The 20,271-nt window shown below is 41.5% G+C and overlaps 1 protein-coding gene across 2 annotated transcripts in view; it reads right to left on the bottom strand.

The window, feature by feature from the left end:
* Positions 1-20,271, bottom strand: part of SCG5 (secretogranin V) — a 67,584-nt gene that overhangs the window by 6,278 nt on the left and 41,035 nt on the right. Inside the window, exons 3-5 of one of the 2 annotated variants that reach the window (XM_021082727.2) lie at positions 13,650-13,799; positions 9,044-9,153; positions 1,890-1,943 (exon numbers count right to left, since the gene is read on the bottom strand). In XM_021082727.2, coding sequence (XP_020938386.1) covers positions 1,890-1,943; positions 9,044-9,153; positions 13,650-13,799 — 314 coding nt within the window. Of the gene's footprint in view, positions 1-1,889; positions 1,944-9,043; positions 9,157-13,649; positions 13,800-20,271 lie in introns of both variants that reach the window. The other variant, NM_001105287.1, reaches the window with a different exon arrangement.

The following is a 20,271-nucleotide window of genomic DNA, read 5'->3' as shown; positions in this document are numbered from 1 at the left end:
GACTGGCTAGGTTATACAGGGAATGTTACTACCATTTCACAACTGGCTGAACCACTGGGATGGGATCCCTGCTGGACCTCACTGGAGAAAGCTTTGATTTTTTTCACAAAAGCAGGGCAGAATTTCTTTCTACCAATCCACACCCTTGAGGGAGTGGCTGAAGTCTTCAATCAAAATGAGAACACCATCTGACGGCAGGGGAGGCAAGTTCTGTCTCTCCATCAGCCCTGAGAGGCCCGTGGTTTACAGCCTGAGCATGGATCATTGTAGATGCCTGAGAATAGGAAGAACTTGATACCCTTGGGTCAAAGTGACCTTTGTTTTCCTAAATTCTAAGCTTTTCCTATGTGGAAGAAGTTGAGGCCAAAAGAAAATCCTTTATAAAATGTGCCCTAGCCAGAATCCTGAGTTTTGGTAATCACTGGTCTCATGGAAACATGACCTAAAGCATGACCCATGGTCATTAACCGAGTCAGGGCAGAAGGAACAGTGAGCCAGGAGTAGGGACAATGAAAGCTTTACACTAAGTTCCTCACTGTGGTGTGGTTGTTGGTCTCATTTGGAAATGTCCTTGTCATGCCACAGAAAACTATTCAAACCATCTTCCTGGTAAATTATGTGTATTCTGAGCTCCTGGAAGAGAATTTCTTGATGTTCTCTCTCACAGGATCACAGGACAACCTTCGGACTCTTCCTTCTACCATCTGCCATTGAAAACTGTAATCACCCAAGAAAAAGCCCTAATAACCCCATTAACTCTCTGACGATAGTCTGTTTCCAAAGCAAAACTTGGCTTCTCGAAGAGAAAACTGGTCATGGGTCTTCTGTATTTTGTCAGGCAGCACAGGGGCTGGGAACTTGCCTTTTGGGGGGCCTGAGGAATGAATGCTGAGTCCAGAAAACCCACACCTCTTAAAACATTCGCTGCCCAGACTGGCTAAAACCATTCAGAATGGCCACAATGACCACCGTCCAGATTCCCAAATTTTGCCAGTATCTAGGCACTTGCTGGTCTACATAAACAGCCAGTGGCCTGGGGTACACTGTTTGGTTTGTATATTCTAACTCAAAGGGTTACTATCTGGTAGCACTTTGCTATGTAATGGCAGGACTTTGACTTTTTTCTTCCATCTGATCAGGAAAAAAAAAAAAAAAGGCAGGTGGCCAGGCAGGTAGTAAGGCACCAATGGATGAGAAGAATGGACACTGACCACTTGTTCAGTTTCAACACCATAAATTGCACTGAACATCCAAAGAAAACTGTCCTCAGCTTTATAAGAGGTATCACTATAATGGCTAAATGAACAGCACCCAGCCCGGGTCCGGACCACCTTGGGCAGCCCTGAGACGGTTCATAACTAAGCCTGCAGGTACTTCACCAGTCAGCAAACAAATGCAATGGATCTAGTGGATTTTTTCACATCAATCTGGTTAGGCCAAGGAAAAAAGGTATGAAGGTATGTAGAAGGAATGAGGATTGTTCATCTCATCTTTTGCCCCCACATTCCTTCAAAATTACCGCCTATAGCAAAGAATTCAACACTTTCTGGTTCCTGTCTCGTGTCTGTATAATGCAGATGTGTGAGCAGTTTCCCCCAGTGGCCTCCAGACCCTTTGAGGAAATACGTACTCCCTGCATCCCTAGACCCATGGGAGGGACACAACAGGCATTTCATGAATGTGATGGAGGTGGTGGAAAAGTCACAAAACCTGGTGCTCCTCAGAAAATCATGTTGCCAAAGCTTGGGGAAGACATCCCAGAAACCAAGGGCAGACTTTCCAGGCCTGGCCCTTGTCACTCTGGCCCACAGTTGAGCCCTCCCAGGACTACACATTAAAGGATTCAGCTACTTCCCAACAACTAGGGGTAACAGCTTGCCAGACATTACCCTCCGCTTGCGTCTCTGTCCTCCCTTCATCTTCTCATACAGGAGTTTCTTGTTCTAGAATGGGGAGAAAAGAAAACACAAATGCAGAAGCATGGATCGCACTTGGTCAACATCTATTTTATAATCGGTGCATCCCCCTGGATACGTATGCATACACATATTTTGGAAACGAAACTAGATGAAAGGAATGTCGTGTCGGCAAGACAGACCACAAGAGAAAAGCTGGTGGTTGGGCAGCTTTTAATAGAGTTATCTGCAAGGCCCCGAGGCACACCAGCATCATCGACCATCACATAAAAAAAGAAAATACGACATTCTAACATACAAGGAACCCCCGAGACCCATCTCTTCATTGTGAACGGCCTTTGTTTCAAACAAACAAATTTTGTCTTATTTTACTTTGGGATCTAACTCCCCTTTTATGAGCTATACACCTCAACTGTTCTCTAGAGTAGCATCTGACTATTAGTAACAATCCTCTATGTAAATAAACGAGACATCTGACTCCTGTAACCCTTCCTCTTGGGGCTTAAGTCTGTGCCCCTAGTCAAGACAATCAGAAAATCATTTGGTCTATAACATTTTTAATAGAGTGAACCTTTTAAAAACTGCCAAAAAAACTTCTTGGCATAAGGGAAGTTATGTTGGGTGGGGGTGGGGTGGGGGGAAAAACAGGCTCTGTTACCACAGTTTGTGTAAGTGTTTCCACATAATGCTGGATTCCCAGCACACAGTGGACTTGAATGAGCTCTAGAATATCAGATGCATGTTGAATAGATGTCCCTTCTGTTGTGATTATAAGAGACAGAATAGTCAGCCTGAAGGCCGAAAAAGACAGGGAAATGGGGGCTTTATTTGTGTTTTCTTTTTTTTTTAATTTGATTTTTTTTTCTTTTTTTATTGGCTGCATCCACAGCATATGAAAGTTCCTGGGCCAGGGATTGAATCTGAGCCACAGCTGCAGCAACACCAGATCCTTAACCCACTGTGCTGGGCCAGGGATCAAACCCGTGCCTCCACAGCAACCCGAGCCACTGCAGTTAGATTCTTAACCCACTGTGCCACAGTAGAAACTCCTATTTGATTTTTTAATCAGATGGAAGATAATATATAAAAGAGGTGAGTCATTTTACTCTAAATCAAATACCCTGACATTGACTTTTTTTTTTAAGGAGATAGAGTTTTGGTAAGGAGCAAGTTTATAACACTTGTATCAAGTTGTTTTTTTTTTTTAATGGTAGATTTGGAAATGAAAATGACAAATGCCAAGAACAAGCTGCATAGTTTTCGTGTTCATTAAAAACTACTCCACCCACAATTTACAATGTGTTATCTCTTGCCCAACTTCAACTATGCACAGAGCCCATGCCAGGGAATCAAGGAGCATCCAAAGTCCCAAAGGCTGGTCTGGCCTCCATCTCATACTCACTTAGAGAACCAATCAAGTGACTCTCAGAAGGGAGAAAAGGCAGACGGGCAGATCATTCACTTGAGGAATGAAGATGTCACAGTGAAGTTCATTCCTGTCATCTGCACTTGCCTTTCTGTGAATGTAACAATTTCTGATGCACAGAGAACATCCTGGGAGTTTGTGCTGGGGGGCTGGGAGATGGCAGCCAGGAAACATGCTTCTCCCTGTGCATCATCAGAATCAGCTGCCTGCATGGAAGGGAGTGCACAGGGCCTGCCAGCTGGTGCCAAAGGGTGGGAAGCCAATCAGTCATGGCAGAGGTCCACTCTGCCACCAGCCGGGTAAAGGCAGCAGCATTTCACTTCCTCACCTTTAGAAGGTCATGGGGTAGGTTAGGCCCATAAGAGCCTTTATTCAAAAAGAAATGCAAAGGTCTGGTAAGTCTCCTTCTCAAAGCTGGTCCTTGGGTTTCCCTAACAGCTCAGGTTGGGATCACAGCAGGGTGTTTTCCCATCCTTGCCTGACAGTGGCTGTGGCGTTCCTGACCAGCCCTGCTATTGCATAGATATAAAGGCAGGAATTGGCAGGTCTAGTGTAGGTAAAAGAAGTACACAGAATGAATGAGAAGCCAGCCCCTCTCCTGACATGCATTCCTCAGAGATGGGGTGGGGAGGGGAGAGGGGGAGCCTGTTTTCCATATGAGTAGCAGGTTTGAGTTCATAAAGAGGGCTTTCCATTGTGCCATCAAGATTTTGGACAATTGCCCAGATCTTGGTTTCAAATTCCATTCCTAAATGGAACCAGGGAGGCTTCTTGGAAAAATGTCTAATTCCAGGGCAAAGGCTGGGAAAGTACAAGGATGAATGAAGTTGGGATACCTAATTGCACCAGAAAAGTAAGGAAGTACTCAAAAAGTGATGAGATGTGTTGAAAGGAAAGAAGAGCCAGCTTGCAGAGACTCCCACTGGCTAAATTGGGAACGGTTTGAACGCAAAATAAATAACAGCAATCAGTAAATCCACACTGATAATCAGTAAACAAAATTTAAAATATTTGAATAGTAGTTCCTTTGTGGTATAGCAGGTTAAGGATCCAGCATAGTCACTGCAGTGGCTCAGGTTGCTGCTGTGGCATGGGTTTGATCCCTGGCCCAGGAAATTCCACATGCCATGGGTGTAGCCAAAAAAAAAAAAAAAAAAAAAAAAATTAATAAAAATAAATAAATAAATAGGGGAGCAGGGGAAACTCTTGCTTAGAAGAGAATGCCAACAAATAAGTGCAAGGATCATAGAGTTTTTTTTAAAAAATCACCATTTACCACTATCATAGTTATAACCGATTCAGAGCAAATATCATCAATGGATACTAAAATTGTTAGTTGAAAGGGAAATGCGGACAGAATATTTGTACAATCTTGAAGTAAATCACCACAGATTAATTATTAATTTCAAAGTAAAAAACAGTAATTTCACTCTGGAGAAACCTGGCAGACAACACTTTGACCAAGTCACCACCAATTCTGGGACATGTGCCTCCTGAGATGAAACACTAAGAAGAACATAACAGAAAGTCATAGCTCAGGAGTTCCCTGGTGGCTCAGCGGGTTAAAGATCTGGCATTGTCACTGCTGTGGCTGTTACTGCTGTGGCATGGGTTCAGTCCCTAGGCTGGTAACTTCTGCATGCCACAGGTGCACCCCCCCAAAAAAGAAAGAAAGGCATAGCTCATGTTTAACCACATAAAAACACAAGAGAAATCCAAACTGAAGAGCATTTGACTCTGCAGATATGTCAGGGGCACGAGAGATAGAAAGATAGAAGGTCCTGTCTTTCATTTCTCCCATGGCTCAGGTTCAGCTGCATCCTCACTTTTCTAAGTAACGTTCAGCAATTAATGTGCGAAGGAGGGAGTGACTGACACTACGGTAGCCAGCCTCAATGCTGTGGCTGCTCAATGCTGTGGATACACTGTCTGAAAGACAACCAGTCCTAGATAGGACTCGACAGGACCGCTATACAGGACATACTCTGAGTGATGAGCCATGAAAAGATAAGGAATTTATCCAGTTTTCACAGAACCTGTAGGGTTGGATGGTCTGGTTCAAATCCCAGCTCTGGGAAGGTTATTCAAACTCCCGAAGCCTGTATTTTCTCATCTGTAAAACGAGCATGATAGGGAAGGGCAGACTGAATGAAATAATTCATGTAAAGTATTCAGCATGGTGTCTGGCACACAGTACATGCTCGACAAATATGACCATTTACTACCTATTATAACATACAATGACTATTACTATCATCTTTGTATTCTCATCACCCAATACAGGGCCTGGAAGACACATGACGTGCATTTTGTTCATGTGTCTTGATGCATTAACAAAGAGAGAGAAATGCAGGAAGTCAGACAGATGCTGATATTTAGAATATATGAATCATTGCTCAAGACCCAGCTGAGCTCCAGCTAATATCTAAGAGAGGGAAACCTTATTAGCAAATAAGGAATCAGGGTCTTGGGTGCAGTTCTCTGATGAAAGATAACTCCTTAGTTAAAGGATGGTGGAGCTTAAGACAAGCTTAAGCTCATCATTCTTTACAAACACTAAGGCAGGCTTGGGGACTCAGAAAAGCAAGACATACTCAATTTACACTTCCATGTGAAGATCAAGCAAGTCATGTTTGACTCCTAGGTGGTAATGAGAAAGTAAAGAAAGGAAATCCATGTTTAAACATGCACATAATTACAGATGGTAAAAGGTGTGTAAACATTGTTCCTGGTCACTGATCTCTAAGAATCCTAATTTCTAGTCTTTGGCTCTGATATGGTCAGGGAGTGACTGAGAGAAAACTACTCAGGATTTAGAGAAGGAAGCAAAGAGAATGGAGATGGCAGCTGCCCTCTTCCTAGAGTGGGCAGAGCTTAGTAAGAGATATCTGTAAAGGTTTTCAAGAAGAAGTGAGGAATGTTGGCAAAAGAGAAGTTTCCATCTCTCCTCTTCCTCAGTTGGGCTCTGTGTCCTCACTCAGGCTGTTCTTCTTCCCCTTGCTTCCTTTTTCTCATTTCCAGCCTAACGGTCACGTGAGGTAGACCTGTCACCTTAGACTTCAATGCTGCCCTTTTCAGTGCCTTTGACACCCTCAAGGGTTACTATCCAATTGGCCATGTGAGTGCTCAGTTCTGGGTCCTCTTCCACCCTTCCTTTCCACCTTCCCCAGTAATTGCACCTTGTACTCACAGTATAGCTAGATCTTGAAGCTGAACAGTGCTAAGGTAGGTTCCATTTTATTTTCGTGCAATTCATCTCCACCACAAGATGGTAAGCTCACAGAAGATCATGTTGATGACACTTTATATGGAGCACCAAGGCCTGCAACAAAGCATCTTGCCACCTGCTTCTGTTTGGCAATACTCTTGCCCATCTCTTGTGGATTCCTTCCCAGTGCTCCACTGGGGTCTACTTTTTTCCTACTCTTTCTCTCTGCTCTCTTCTATCCTTCTTACCTCTCTGTCTTCTTCCTTTATTTTATTTTATTTTATTTTATTTTATTTTATTTTATTTTATTTTTTTGCTTTCTAGGTCCACACTTGCCTGCAGCATATGGAAGTTCCCAGGCTAGGGGTCCAATGGGAGCTACAGCTGCTGGCCTACACCACAGCCACTGCAACATGGGATCCAAGCTTCATTTGCAACCTACACCACAGCTTATGGAAACAGTAGGTCTTTAACCCACTGAGTTAGGCCAGGCATCAAACCTGCATCCTCATGGATCCTAGTTGGGTTCATTAACTGCTGAAGAATGAAGGGAATACCCCCTTTTTAAAAAAAAAAAATTTCCTCAGAGGAAAAGTTCATACCTTCCATTTCATATAATCCTGACATAGTGCTTTTTTTCCCTTCCTGGTGTTCTGTTTATGCCATGTGTCAATTCTCATCAGTTCTCTGGTCCCCTTTGAAATGTCTTAGATTCTCATTATGTTGGTGAGAGTCACTTAAATTCTCTACATTTACAGCCTTCGTACCTGGGATTACTTCTTCTATTTTTTCCTGCCTTTAGTGGCTTCTCTCCATAGTTCATCTTCTCATAAGTCACCAGAATAACTCTTTTATAGAAGACTTTCATGATTTCAGTCTCTTATTCAAAAACCTATAGATGTTTGCCTATGTAACGCAACACGTTAAGCTCTACTAGTAGGTTTCATAGTGGCGCTACAACTTCTCCCTAACAGAACTGTTTATGAAAGGAAAGAGAAATAGAACAACGCATAGTAGAGGAAGCAAAATTAACTTATAAAAGGGTATTGTTGCTTTAAGACAGGAAACGTGCACATTGACAGTTGAGGGCGTCAACTCAGTGCTTGGGTGATGGAAAAGATGATGGAAAAGAAAGTGGTTATTAATGAGGAGGGTCCTCTGTCTCTGAAACAATGAATAAGGAAGAGACAGAGTTTAGTCCCGAGACCACAGTATTCCTAGTAAAGTAGGGAGTCAGATGGGCTGTCAGTTGGGAGCTGAGAAGAGACCTATAGGTCTAAACAGGCTTAGCCAGTCAAGAGTCTCTGCTCATCCCTCATTCACTCACTCCTTCCACGGATGTACTGACCACCTATGTATATGTGAACGAACATTCTTGAGTATTTTTCCACTTTTCTCACGTGGCTTCAGCATTTGATTACATCAGCCAAACCACAGGAAGATAGATCGATAGATTCACAAACATTCAGTTGTGATCTGGTTCAATTCATTGTTCCAGCCTGTTGGAATCTCCTTGATTCTGTCATCCAGGGCTAGCCTGTCCAATGTTGTGTCATCCTTTGAGAATCTGATAAGTACATGTTCTATACTTTCTATTACAAACATTTATAAAAAGGTGGAGTGGGATAGCACTAAGACACGCAGGATACCATGTGAATTCACCCTCTTAATATGGACTCTTTAACAAGCTCCCTTCTGGTGCTGTTCTCCTGCCTGAGCTGTATCTCTCCACCTCTTCCAACAGGAGACTAGAAGAGAGCTCATCAAATACTTCAATCAAGTCCAAATGCACCACACTCACTTCATTTCCCTCACCAAGCTGGCAAGTCAATGAATAATGCTGGCAAGTAGAAGGCTACAATTAGATTGACAAAACTTGTTTTTATCAAACCTGTGCCAAATGGTCATGAGTGCTCTTTCCAAGTGCTTATAAACAATTTCCTTAACCGGCAGTTATAGATTCTTGCCTGGTATTGACAGCAAGTTCACTGCTACCCATTTTGGAATTTTTCTTCTCTGTTTATAAAGCAGAATTGAATGTCTGTCTCTAAGCTTCTAGTATGGTTTTCCCTTAGTTCTGCATCTTCTTCAGTCTAGAGATAAAATTTGCAAATTTTCTTGGTATCTTTTTTTTTTTAAAGAGAAAAAAATCATGTACTTCCTAAAAGAGCTTGTGAAACACTGGTGAGATCTTAGGATGTGTTATTACATAGGCTGTGGTGTAGACCAAACTAGAATAAGCCTCTGGAAACCAGAGAAGATGAGATTGATTCAGTTCACTAACACTTCAGATGAGTTGGTGTATTTCGCCCAAGACACTGAGTGTGGTTTGGAATGATAATTATTCAAGGTCCCTCTCAACAAGAGATTGCTAAAAAAATCAGCTTCTAAACAAATTTTCTTGTCTCTGCCCAGCCATACTGCTCACCTCTGCCATCAGTACCTTCAGAGTACCAGTGTATAAGACCTACCAGCAATTAAGATTGGACTTACCCACTTGCCCAAGCCTGGATAGTCATGTTCTGGATCAAAAAGGTGCTGGTGTAACTGGAATTCTCGACTGAACTCCGCTGTGTCAGGGGTGTTTTCTAGACATCCATCATCTACTGCAAACAACAGAAGGTTTCTGAGAAACAGCCAAGGCATCTATTGTTATTCTAAGAGTTAACTGATTAAAAACAATCAGACACCCAAAGGTCAAAATCTATTCACATCAGTTACTCTCAGTCACTTTCCTGCAGGGATTTGCTCATCCCAGACTCCCACCCATGGCAGAGGCTGGTTGGCTACTCACCAAAACCACTTCCCAATCCCCATCGGCATATGGCTAACTTCCCAACTTTGCTCTGCAGTCAGGTGGAGTCATGTGCCTGGGTTTGGGCCAGTGGAATGTGTGCAGACGTGATGTACCTCACTTCCAGGCCTGGCCCATAAAAGCCTTCAATATGAGCCCCTCTCCTTTTCCTCCTAACCTCCCTCCTCACCCCACCACCTATTGGTCTGTTTGCTGACTGGGACAACTGTGGATGTCAAGTGTTAAAACAGTAGTCAGCAGCCTGGGTTGCCGAATGCCCCCACCCCCCACCACACACTCACCTACCTCTGGCAGGACCTCACATGGATGAGAAATGAACTACCTCTACCATGTTAAGCCACTATCATCTTTTATCTGTCATAACAGCAAACATTTCCTTCACGAATATGCTTTCAATCCATATGACTCACTCAGTTTTCTCTGGGGCAAGCTGTTTAGAAATGATTTTGGCTTCTTGGAGAAAATTCATTATATAAGAACAATACTTTAATTAGACAGTACTTGATGTATGTGTTGTAGTGGTAACAGTAAGTTTGGAGTCAGACAGACAGACCTGAGCTCAGGGTTTAAATCCTAGTTCATAAGTGACAGATGGGTTTAGATCCTTGGGAACGTTAACCTAGACCCCCTAAGTCCATGTATTTATTCATCAAGGAGATGGGAATGATCATGGCCTTACCCTACAGGGTAGCTGTGAGGAATAGAGATGATCACATAATAGGTTTCCTCTATGTTTTAGTTCCCTCCTCACCATCTCTTTTTAAATGACAGTTCGAATTATCAATGCCCTTTGAAATAAAGCATGTCTTCCATTCAAATCCAAGAAACTTTATTCCTTTGGGCTAGTGCTTTATTCCTAAGCCCTGTCATCACTGGACACAATGCTCGGAAAAGAAGAGCCATTTTTTTTCTATCTCTAATGTGCTTTCGACGACAGTACATTTTAAAAGAGAGGGGAGAGATTGTGAATTTTGTACAGGACCAGGAGAATGGAAGAGACTTCCTTTCAAAGAGATAGTGAGGCAGCAAAGTCAAGGCCAAAGGGGGCCTGGTACACTCAGGTAGTCTGGTCTCTAGAGACAGTTCTGACACCTTCCATCAGTGTTAAGCATCCAGTCTCTCAGTACTTAGCAGCATGAAGCTCATGTGGATGGCATGAGCATTCAGATGAAATCCCTGATGTGGTTCTAACGTGATTCCTCACTTCTTACTGAACTATTTATCTCACTTCATCTACAGCAATGAACATGCAGGAAAGGAAGTGCAAAGCAACAGAAGTCAGGCAGGCTGCATATGGCAGCTTTACAACCTTTTCCTAATTGTTTCTCAAGTACCTCTGAGTGGGCCCAGACCAAGATATAGAGATAAAGCCCTGCTCTGGGAATCAAAGGTATCTGGGCCTAAACACATGCCCTGGAATTCACATCCCATCCCTGAAGACGAGGATGAGGACAGACCCTCTAAATTCTGACTGCTGCTCTGCAGGGGTGGAAGGGCCATGATTCAGAGGCGGGTACAGCTTGGGAGGGGAAATCAAGATTCTCTTCTTGGATTGCAAGATGGTGTGGTGTCCTGATTCTCAGTGAGGTGTGTCTCCAGCAATTTCTTACAAATAATGGCTAAATTTAGCAAGTAAGTTCTTTTTTTGTCTTTTTAAGGCCACACCTTTAGCATATGGACGTTCCCGGGCTGGGGTTGATGCGGAGCTGCAGCTGCCGGCCTACACCACAGCTCAAGGCAACGCCAGATTCTTAACCAACTAAGTGAGGCCAGGGATCGAACCCACATCCTCACGGACACTGTCAGGTTCTTACCCCGCTGAGCCACAGTAGGAACTCTGAGTTCCTTTTTAGAATGCAGATTATGGTAGAACAAAGAAGGGCAGTAGCTTAATGAAAAGACAGGAGAGGAGATGGCAGATAATTTCAGATAAGAAAGGGTCTGGGAGCCAGGTTTCAAGCCAGCTCTACCAGCTTGTCCCAGAGCTCCTAAGGATACAACATTAGTGCTTGATTCCACGCATCTCTTCCTGGGCTCCACCTTCAGAGTTTCTGATTTAGCAGGTCTGGAGTAGGGTCTGAAAATCGGCATTTCTAATAACTTTCCAGGTATGTTCATGCTGCTGGAACTATACCTTGAGAACCACTGTATTATGTTATAGCTGATCAATTCAACCAAGTCCCCATAGAGACTGTTTACACTTCAGACTTTGAACTGGCCTTTCTTCCTACCCATCCAAAGCCCCACAAGCAAGTGAAAGGTGGCTAAAGCAGTTGCTTCTGTGCAATGATTCAGATTTTCCTGCACTGGCTTGGTCACATCTACTCTGGTTGTCCCATCCCAGGATGCAATCTCTGTCCCCCATGGAAAACAGAGACCTCACCCTAAATGAAAAGAGGACTCTCTTTCAGAGAGAGCCTCTATCAGAGAAAGCTTGGATTATGTTCACAAAAAGTTGAGGGGCCAGAGTTCCCATCATGGCTCCGCAGTAGCAAAACCGACCAGTATCTGTGAGGATACAAGTTCGATCCCTAGCTTCACTGGGTTAAGTGGGTTAAGGATCCAGCGTTGTCATGAGCTGTGGTATAGGTCACAGGCAAGGCTAGTTCCATGTTGCTGTGGCTGTAATGTAGGCTGGCAGCTGTATCTCCGTTTCAACCCCTAGCCTGGAAACTTCCATATGCTGCAGGTGTGCCCCCCACCCCCCAAAAAAAGTTGAGAGGCCAATATTGTCAGAATTTTCAGAGCAAGGCAGTATGTCATGGCGGTTGGGTGAACAGTCCTGAATCAGGAAGACCTGGGGTTGAGTCTTGGCTCAGCTACTTGCTACATGTATAACCTTGGGCAGCTTACTTTCTAAGCTTCATTCTCCTTATATGTAAAGGAGGGATAAAAAATACTAACATTCCACATCCTGGGCTGTGGGATGGAAATCCTGTGAAATCAGATTGTTATGATCATTATACAACTACAGATGTGATAAATTCATCTGAGTAATTTAAAAAAATGGAAAAAAAATACTAACATTATTATTACTGGGCTGGCAGGGAAAGACTATTCTGATGCTGGAAGTTAGTACAAGCCCAGGAAAGAAATGCATTGCTTCCTAGTGGCAAAGCTATTTATAACCAGGATGCCATTTCATGAGCCCTTACTCAGTTCTAGGTGGTGTGCCATGGGCTTAATATGGATAATTTCATTTAATCCCCACAACAAACCCCATTTTGCAAATAAGGAAACAGTTGCAAGCAGTTCATTAACTTGTTCAAGATCACATGCCTTGTTCACCATGACCCTTAACTACTGAGGTAAACTGCTCGAAGCCCAGCATGTTGTGTAGTCCACTGTCCATTCATTCTCTTTGGCACTAGGGGTAGGAAAGTGAAAGGGATCCCTGAGTAGCAAGGAAAGTGTCCACCTTCTTCCTTAATCACCCTCCTACCTTCCTGGGTCCTCTCTCTCTCATGCCGCCCCCAACCCCCAAGAAATATTTCAGGATAGATTCTCACTGGTTATGACATAGTTGAAACATCCATTGTCTAGAGAAGGAAGGAAAACAATTGGGCATGGATCATCCACAAATATTAGTTCTGAAGACTTAAAAATGGGCAGCAATTGTATCACAGAAGAGGCCAAAAGAGAAAAATCCTTCTCTCTTTTTATTAAAAGTGGAGCAGGTGCAGCAAGTTCCCTGGTGACCTAGTAGTTAAGGATTCCACCTTGCCGAAAACTGCTGTGGCTTGGGTTCAATCCCTGGCCTGAACCAAGGGGGTTAAAAATAATTTTTTAAAAGGTGTTAAAAAATTTTAAAAATTAGGAGTTCCCATTGTGACTCAGCAGGTTAAGAACCCAACATAGTCTCTGTGAGGATGCAGGTTTGATCCCTGGCCTCATTCAGTGGGTTAAGGATCCCACATTGCCGTGGCTGTGGTATAGACCTGCAGCTGCAGCTCTGATTCGACCCCTGGCCCAGAAACTTCCATATGCTGCACGTGTGGCTTTAAAAAGAAAAAAAAATTAAAAATTAAAAAACAAAAAAGAAAAGTGGAGCAGGTGCAGAAAAAAAGCATCAGTTCCCAAAGAGGGAGAGAGGCAGAAGATAAAGCCTCTTCAAGGGAGTCCTCTGTCGGACAATCTGAACAACTGAATCAACTGCCCTTCCCAAGCTACACACTATTACACGGGGGCTCATCTGACTAGGAGTACTATTTCTCTGAGTATGTGCACCCTGTGTTAGAATGTTTAACTGTACTTCCCATGGGAACCCAAGGGCATGCCCATTACCTGTTTTTCCAATGGGACAGGGATTTGGAGGGTCCGGGTAGCCCTGGTCTTCACTGAAGTCTTTAGGAATGTTGTCACCAGTCAACTCTGCCACGATGTTTGGGATGTTGCCAAAGGGTCCCAAGTGCTGTAGCCCCTCATGAGCTCCACCTGCCGGGGAATCAGAAGTAGTTCCTTTCAGGCCCATGACATTCACTTCAACTAATCTTTATTCAGGCAAACCATACAGAAAAAGCACCGTGCTCCTTGCTCTGGAGAGAGGAAAAGAGATACAACAGTTGCCGCCCTTGAGGGGGCTAAAAATTTCGTCATGGAGACACGAGGCACATATATCATTTCCACACAGGGCACACTGTATGTGCTATAATAGACATGTTAAAATCTAGTAGTGGAATTTCCTGGTGGCTCAGCAGGTAAGGATCCAATGCTGTCACTGCTGCGGCCTGGGTCACTGCTGTGGCATATGTTCAATCCCTGTCCTGGGAACTTCCATGGGCTGCAGGCGCAGACAAAAAAATACAATACATTTTAAAATAAAAAAATTAAATATAGCAATGGGAGTAGAATAAAGGAGAGTTTCATCTGACTGATAGAATGGGGAGGGCTTCTTGGATAAGCTAGAGATTGAGTGGCATTGACACAGATGGGGAGGGCTTTGGAAGCTGGATGTGGACCTTGGGGAAGAGAAAAGGAGGCTGTTGGCATCCAGGGGAAAGAACAGGCTGAACAGCAACCAATTACGATAAAAAGGGAGATGAAGCAGTCTCTGTCCTCCTGAAATTCTAGAACAACCGCTTAAAATCAGGTGTATTTACTTCGATCCCTTCTTCACAGCATATCTTTTTATATCTGTGTATACTCATTATTTTACTTTCTATTATAGCATGTGGCTGCATGGTCTCTGTTCTCATGATTACAAATGACTATGCAATCTTCTACCCAGGGGCTCTATCACAACATATTAATCATTCCCTCATTGCAGGACATTTAGTGTTTCCCAATTTACTCTTGGGCATTTAATTTTTTCCATATTTTGGATTAATTTTCACAAGGAGAAATTCCCAGAAGTGAAATTACTGGGTCAAAAGCTATAAATATTTTTATGGCTCTTTATATTATATTGCCAAACTGTTTTCCAAAAAGAAAATATCATCAACAAAATCTGAGAATACCATTTTTATAACATCCTAACCAGCACTGGGTTTTATAAAGATAAAGTTTTATGTTTTCTTTGCTAATTTAAAAGGTTTTTAGAAAAATTACTGTTTTAGGGAGTTGCCGTCGTGGAGCAGTGGTTAATGAATCCAACTAGGAGCCATGAGGTTGTGGGTTCGATCCCTGGCCTTGCTCAGTGGGTTAAGGATCTGGCATTGCTGTGGCTGTGGTGTAGGCTGGCAGCTACAGCTCTGATCAGACCCCTAGCCTGGGAAGCTCCATATGCAGCGGGAAGCGGCCCTAGAAAAACAGAAAAAAATTACTGTTTTATTTTGAATGTCTTTGATTACTAGCACAGCCAAATATTTTTCGCATGTTTATTTACAAGCTTTAATTTTTTTTCTGTGAGTTGTCTGTTTATGCTCTTTAGTGTTTCTCCTATCAGTTTTCATGAACATTTGACAAAATTAACACATGAAGCCTTTGAATGTTGCACTTCCTGCAAACATTTTCCCAGGTTGTCTGACTGAATTCTGGTCATTACTGTAATAGCTTGCTAACATAGGCTTTTATTTTTTTATACTTAATGAATTTTATTACATTTATAGGTGTACAACAATCATTACAACCAAATTTTATAGCATGTCCATCCCAAACCCTCAGTGCATCTCCCCACCCCCCAACCTATCTCAATTGGAAACCATAAGTTTAGTCAAGTCTGTGAGTTGGTATCTGTTCTGCAAAGAAGTTCATTGTGTCTTTTTAGATTCCACATGTCAGTTATAGCATTTGATGTTGGTGTCTCATTGTCTGACTGACTTCACTTAGCATGATAATTTCAAGGTCCAACCACGTTGCTACAAATGCTGCTCTTTCCTTTTAATGGCTGAGTAATGTTCCATTGTATATGTACCACATCTTCTTTATCCACTCCTCTATCGATGGACATTTAGGTTGTTTCCATGTTTTGGCCATTGCAAATAGTGATGCAATGAACATTGGAGTACATATGTCTTTGCGAGTTGTGGTTTTCTCTAGATAGATACCCAGGAGTGGGATTGCTGGATCAAATGGTAGTCCTATTTTTAGTTTTCCAAGGAATCTCCACACTGTTTTCCACAGTGGTTGTACCAATTTACATTCTCACCAACAGTGTAATAGGGTTCCTTTTTCTCCACACCCTCTCCAACACTTATTGTCTGTAGACTTTCTGATGATGGCCTTCTGGCTGGTGTAAGGTGGTACCTGATACCTCATAGTGGTTTTGATTTGCATTTCTGTAATAATGAGTGATGTTGAACATCTTTTCATGTGTTTTTTGGCCATCCATATGTCTTCTTTGGAGACTTGTCTGTTTAGATCTTCTGCCCATTTTTGGATGGGGTTGTTTGTTTTTTTGGTATTAAGCTGTAGGAGGAGTTTATAAATTTTGGAGATTAATCCCTTGTCAGTCGATGCATTTGCAAAGATTTTCTCCCATTCTGTGGGTTGTCTTTTTGTTTTGTTTAGGGTTTCCTTTGCTGTGCAGAAACTTTTAAGTTGAATTAAGTCCCACTTGTTTATTTTTGTTTTTACCATCTTTACTCTCAAGAGGTGGATATGAGAAGATGCTGCTGTCATTTGTCAGAGAGTGTTTGGCCTATGTTTTCCTCTAAGAGTGTTATAGTATCTGGTCTTATATCTAGGTCTTTAATCCATTTTGAGTTATTTTTGTGTATGGTGCTAGGAAGTGTTCTAAGTTCATTCTTTTCCATGTGGCTGTCCAGTTTTCCCAGTACCATTTATTGAACAGGCTGTCTTTTCTCCATTGTATATTCTTGCCTCCTTTGTCATAGGTTAGTTAACATAAGCTTTTAATATTTATGTAGTAAGATTTGTTGTTACTATCTTTTGTGATTTATTTTCACTTTCTGAACTTACAAAACTACTGCCTCTTCAAAAGAACCATAACATTTAGATATTTCTTTCAGTGCAGCCAAATTTTATTTTTAAAATCAGTTCTTTGGTGCAGCCACACTATGAAAACAGTGTCGAGGTTCCTTAAAAAATAAAAATTAGAACTACCATACAATCCAACAATTCCAATCCTGGGTATTTATCCAGAGAAAAAGAAAACCACTAATTCGAAAAGATACGTGCTGCCCAATATTCACTGAAGCACTATTTACAATAGCCAAAATATGGAAGTAACCTAAGTGTCCATCAACAGAGGAATGGATAAAGAAGATGCAAGATTATATATATAGTCAATGGAATATTACTCAGCCATAAAAAAGAATGACATCTTGCCATTCATGATTTATGACAACATGGATGGATCTGGAGGGTATTATACTAAGTGAAATACTGTATTTTTCACTTACGTATTGAATCTAAGAGACAAAATAAATAAATATAATAAGACATAAACAGACTCACAGATACAGAGAACAAACTAGTGGTTGCCAGAGGGGAATAGGGGGTTTGGGGTGAAACAGGTGAAGGGGATTAAGAGGCACACATTTGCAAATATAAAATAAATAGGTCACAGGGATGTAATGTACAGCACAGGGAATACAGTCAACAATATTATAATAAATTTGTATAGTATGCAATCTATAAAAATATTGAATCACTATGCTGTGCACCTAAAACATATAATACTATAAGTCAACTATACTTCAAAAAATTAATTCTTTAACCTATATTCTATATGTTTTAGTGCATGTAAGTAATTAATGAATTGTTCCATCAGCATTTAAGTATTTCTGTCTTTTCCCCATTTATGTCATTCCTTCAACAAATATTTAAGTGCCCCAGAGATACCAAAACCTGATCTGAGCACCAAGGCACAGCAGTGAAGAAGAAAAACTTATGTTGTATAACTTGTTTTACTTACATATAATGCATGTCAATTTCTGGACTTTCATGTGCATGAAATTAGAACCAAAATCAAGCTAAAATAACCATACTTCCACCTTCCTGGGAAGAATGGTCTTGATGACAGGTTCTATTACTTAAGTCTAGCTGAGTAAGGGTCCCTTCAGCCCTGGATGAGCTGTGCCAAGGTATAGCCTTGGACACTTGCTTTTTCTCCTCTTTTTTGGTTGAACCAGCTCCCCTTTGGATTGACACATTATTTTGTTTGGAAATATTAATATATTCAGTAGGATCGTGGCTAGATCTTCATGTCCTTGGAATCATATTGTCTCTTTCAAGTGACTTTGCGTACTTGTCTTAATTTATTATATTTGATTAATGTTTATCCTCAAAAGGATCACTGTACCTCCTTTAATTCCAAATTCCGCTGGCTTCCAAATATAGATACCACCAAGGGACTGGGTTGTTTGGTTTACATTTATAATATAGTTCATGGCTTTGTGAGTGAGTAGCCTGCAAAACTTCTGCATTTAAAAAAAGGTATTGTTTTTGTAAATTGTCCATGTGAATATTTAAATACGACGTATTTTTATATAACCCATAAACATTTAAATAGAGCTAATTATTCAACTTTCTTAATCATAGTCTTTTATGTCCTCATTCATATTTCATCTCTTTATCATGATCTGAAGGCTATGTACTAAAATCTATTACTACCAATAACTGTCTGTCAGTATTTTTTATTTCTTACTGTTTTTGTAGGGCCGCACCTGCAACATATGGAAGTTCCCAGGCTAGGGATCAGATCCAAGATACATCTGCTGGTCACAGCCATAGCCACAAAGGATCTGAGCCATGTCTGTGACCTATACCACAGCTCACAGCAAAGCTGGGTCCCCAATCCACTGAGTAAGGCCAGGGATTGAACCCACATCCTTATAGATACTAGTCGAATTAATTTCCCCTGTGCCACAACGGGAACTCTGCTTTAGCATTTTGATGCTATGCTAATTGGCATGCCCAAGAGTATAAATTCTACATTTTAATTGTGTTATTAATTGATTAAGTTAAATGATTAATTGACCAATCATATTTCTTTTTGGGGGGTGGAGAGGCTGTGCCTGTGGCATACAAAAGTTCCTGGGACAGGGACTGAACCTATGCCACAGCAATGACAACACTGGATCCTTAACTGCTAGGTCACCAGGGAACTCCTGACCGATCATATCTTGAGTCATGTTTCTTCTATTAGTATTACAGTATTGTTTTGTTTGATAAACCTTTGATCATTCTTTTAACTTTTATGTACCTTTCCAAAGATCTTCCCAATTCATATTGAAGTGTCTGCCTTGAGAGACATTCAAGAAATTCATATTTGTTATCCCACATTAACACAAGACCTGCAAAAGCTTACAGAGACAGATACACTTGGCATTGATATATATGAAGCTTTGTACAATCTTGGCATTAGAGCCACCGCCATGCTTGCTATAGGGCATGCCTTCTGGTGTGTCAATACATGTCTCAACTTTTGAAAGCACCCTAGCCTTAAGTGCCAGGAATTATCCAACTTGGCTTAAGGGAGAATGCATGTCTTAATGCTCCATTGGTAATTAATGAAGGAAGCAAACACAGTTTCCTTTATGGAAGGCCTGCCAGGGCTCTGTTTACCTCTGTGCACCAGTGCCATTAGAATGAATGGAGCACTTGTTAGGCAGCAACAGATGTTTAGCACCAGGCAGATACATTATAACACAAGCTCTTTTAAAACTATATTTAATGACATCAAATCAAGAAAAATGCACTGAGGTAGGAACTATGGAAGAAATGGAAGTGAAAAAATGCAATTCTTTGCTCTCCAGGAGCTTGACTTTTATAGACAAGCACAGTAACCATATATAGAAAATAATCAGAGAGGATATGATTGAGGATACAACCTAATGCCAGTTATTTGGTTCAGTATAATGTTTAGAGTATGCTGATCTATTTCGTACCTGAAAACAAGTCAAACAAACTGCTTTGAACCCATGGATGCGATCTGGTCTATTAGCCTCACTCTCAATAAAACATACACTTAAAAATCATTATTCATCAGCTTAAAAATCTGTACTGACCTCACACCACCCGTCAGAATGGCCACCATCAAAAAGTCTACAAACAATAAATGCTGGAAAGGGAGCCCTCTTACACAGTTGGTGGGAATGTTAAATGGTACAACCACTCTGGAGAACAGTATGGAGGGTCCTTAAAAAACTAAAAATAGAGCTACCATATGATCCTGCAATCCCACTTCTGGGCATATAATACAGAAAACCATAATTCAAAAAGACACATGCAACCTAATATTCAATGCAGCCCTATTCACAATGGCCAAGACATGGAAGAAACTTAAATGTCCATCAGCAGAGGAACAGATACAGAAGACATGGTACCATATATACAATGGAGTATTACTCAGCCACAAAAAGAATGAAATAATGCCATTCGTAGCAACATGGATAGATGTAGATTATCTTACTAAGTAAGTCAGACAGAGAAAGACAAATAGCATGATATCGCTTATATGTGGAATCTTAAAAGATGACACAAATGAACTTATTTACAAAAT

This window comes from Sus scrofa, chromosome 1 (genome assembly GCF_054392235.1).
Source record: "Sus scrofa isolate SSC_HxYL_T2T_F1_AM1 chromosome 1, Sscrofa_HxYL_maternal_Yorkshire_Landrace_v2.0, whole genome shotgun sequence".
NCBI lineage: Eukaryota > Metazoa > Chordata > Mammalia > Artiodactyla > Suidae > Sus > Sus scrofa.
The sequence above is the reverse complement of the archived record's forward strand: the minus strand, read 5'-3'. Positions and strand labels throughout refer to the sequence as shown.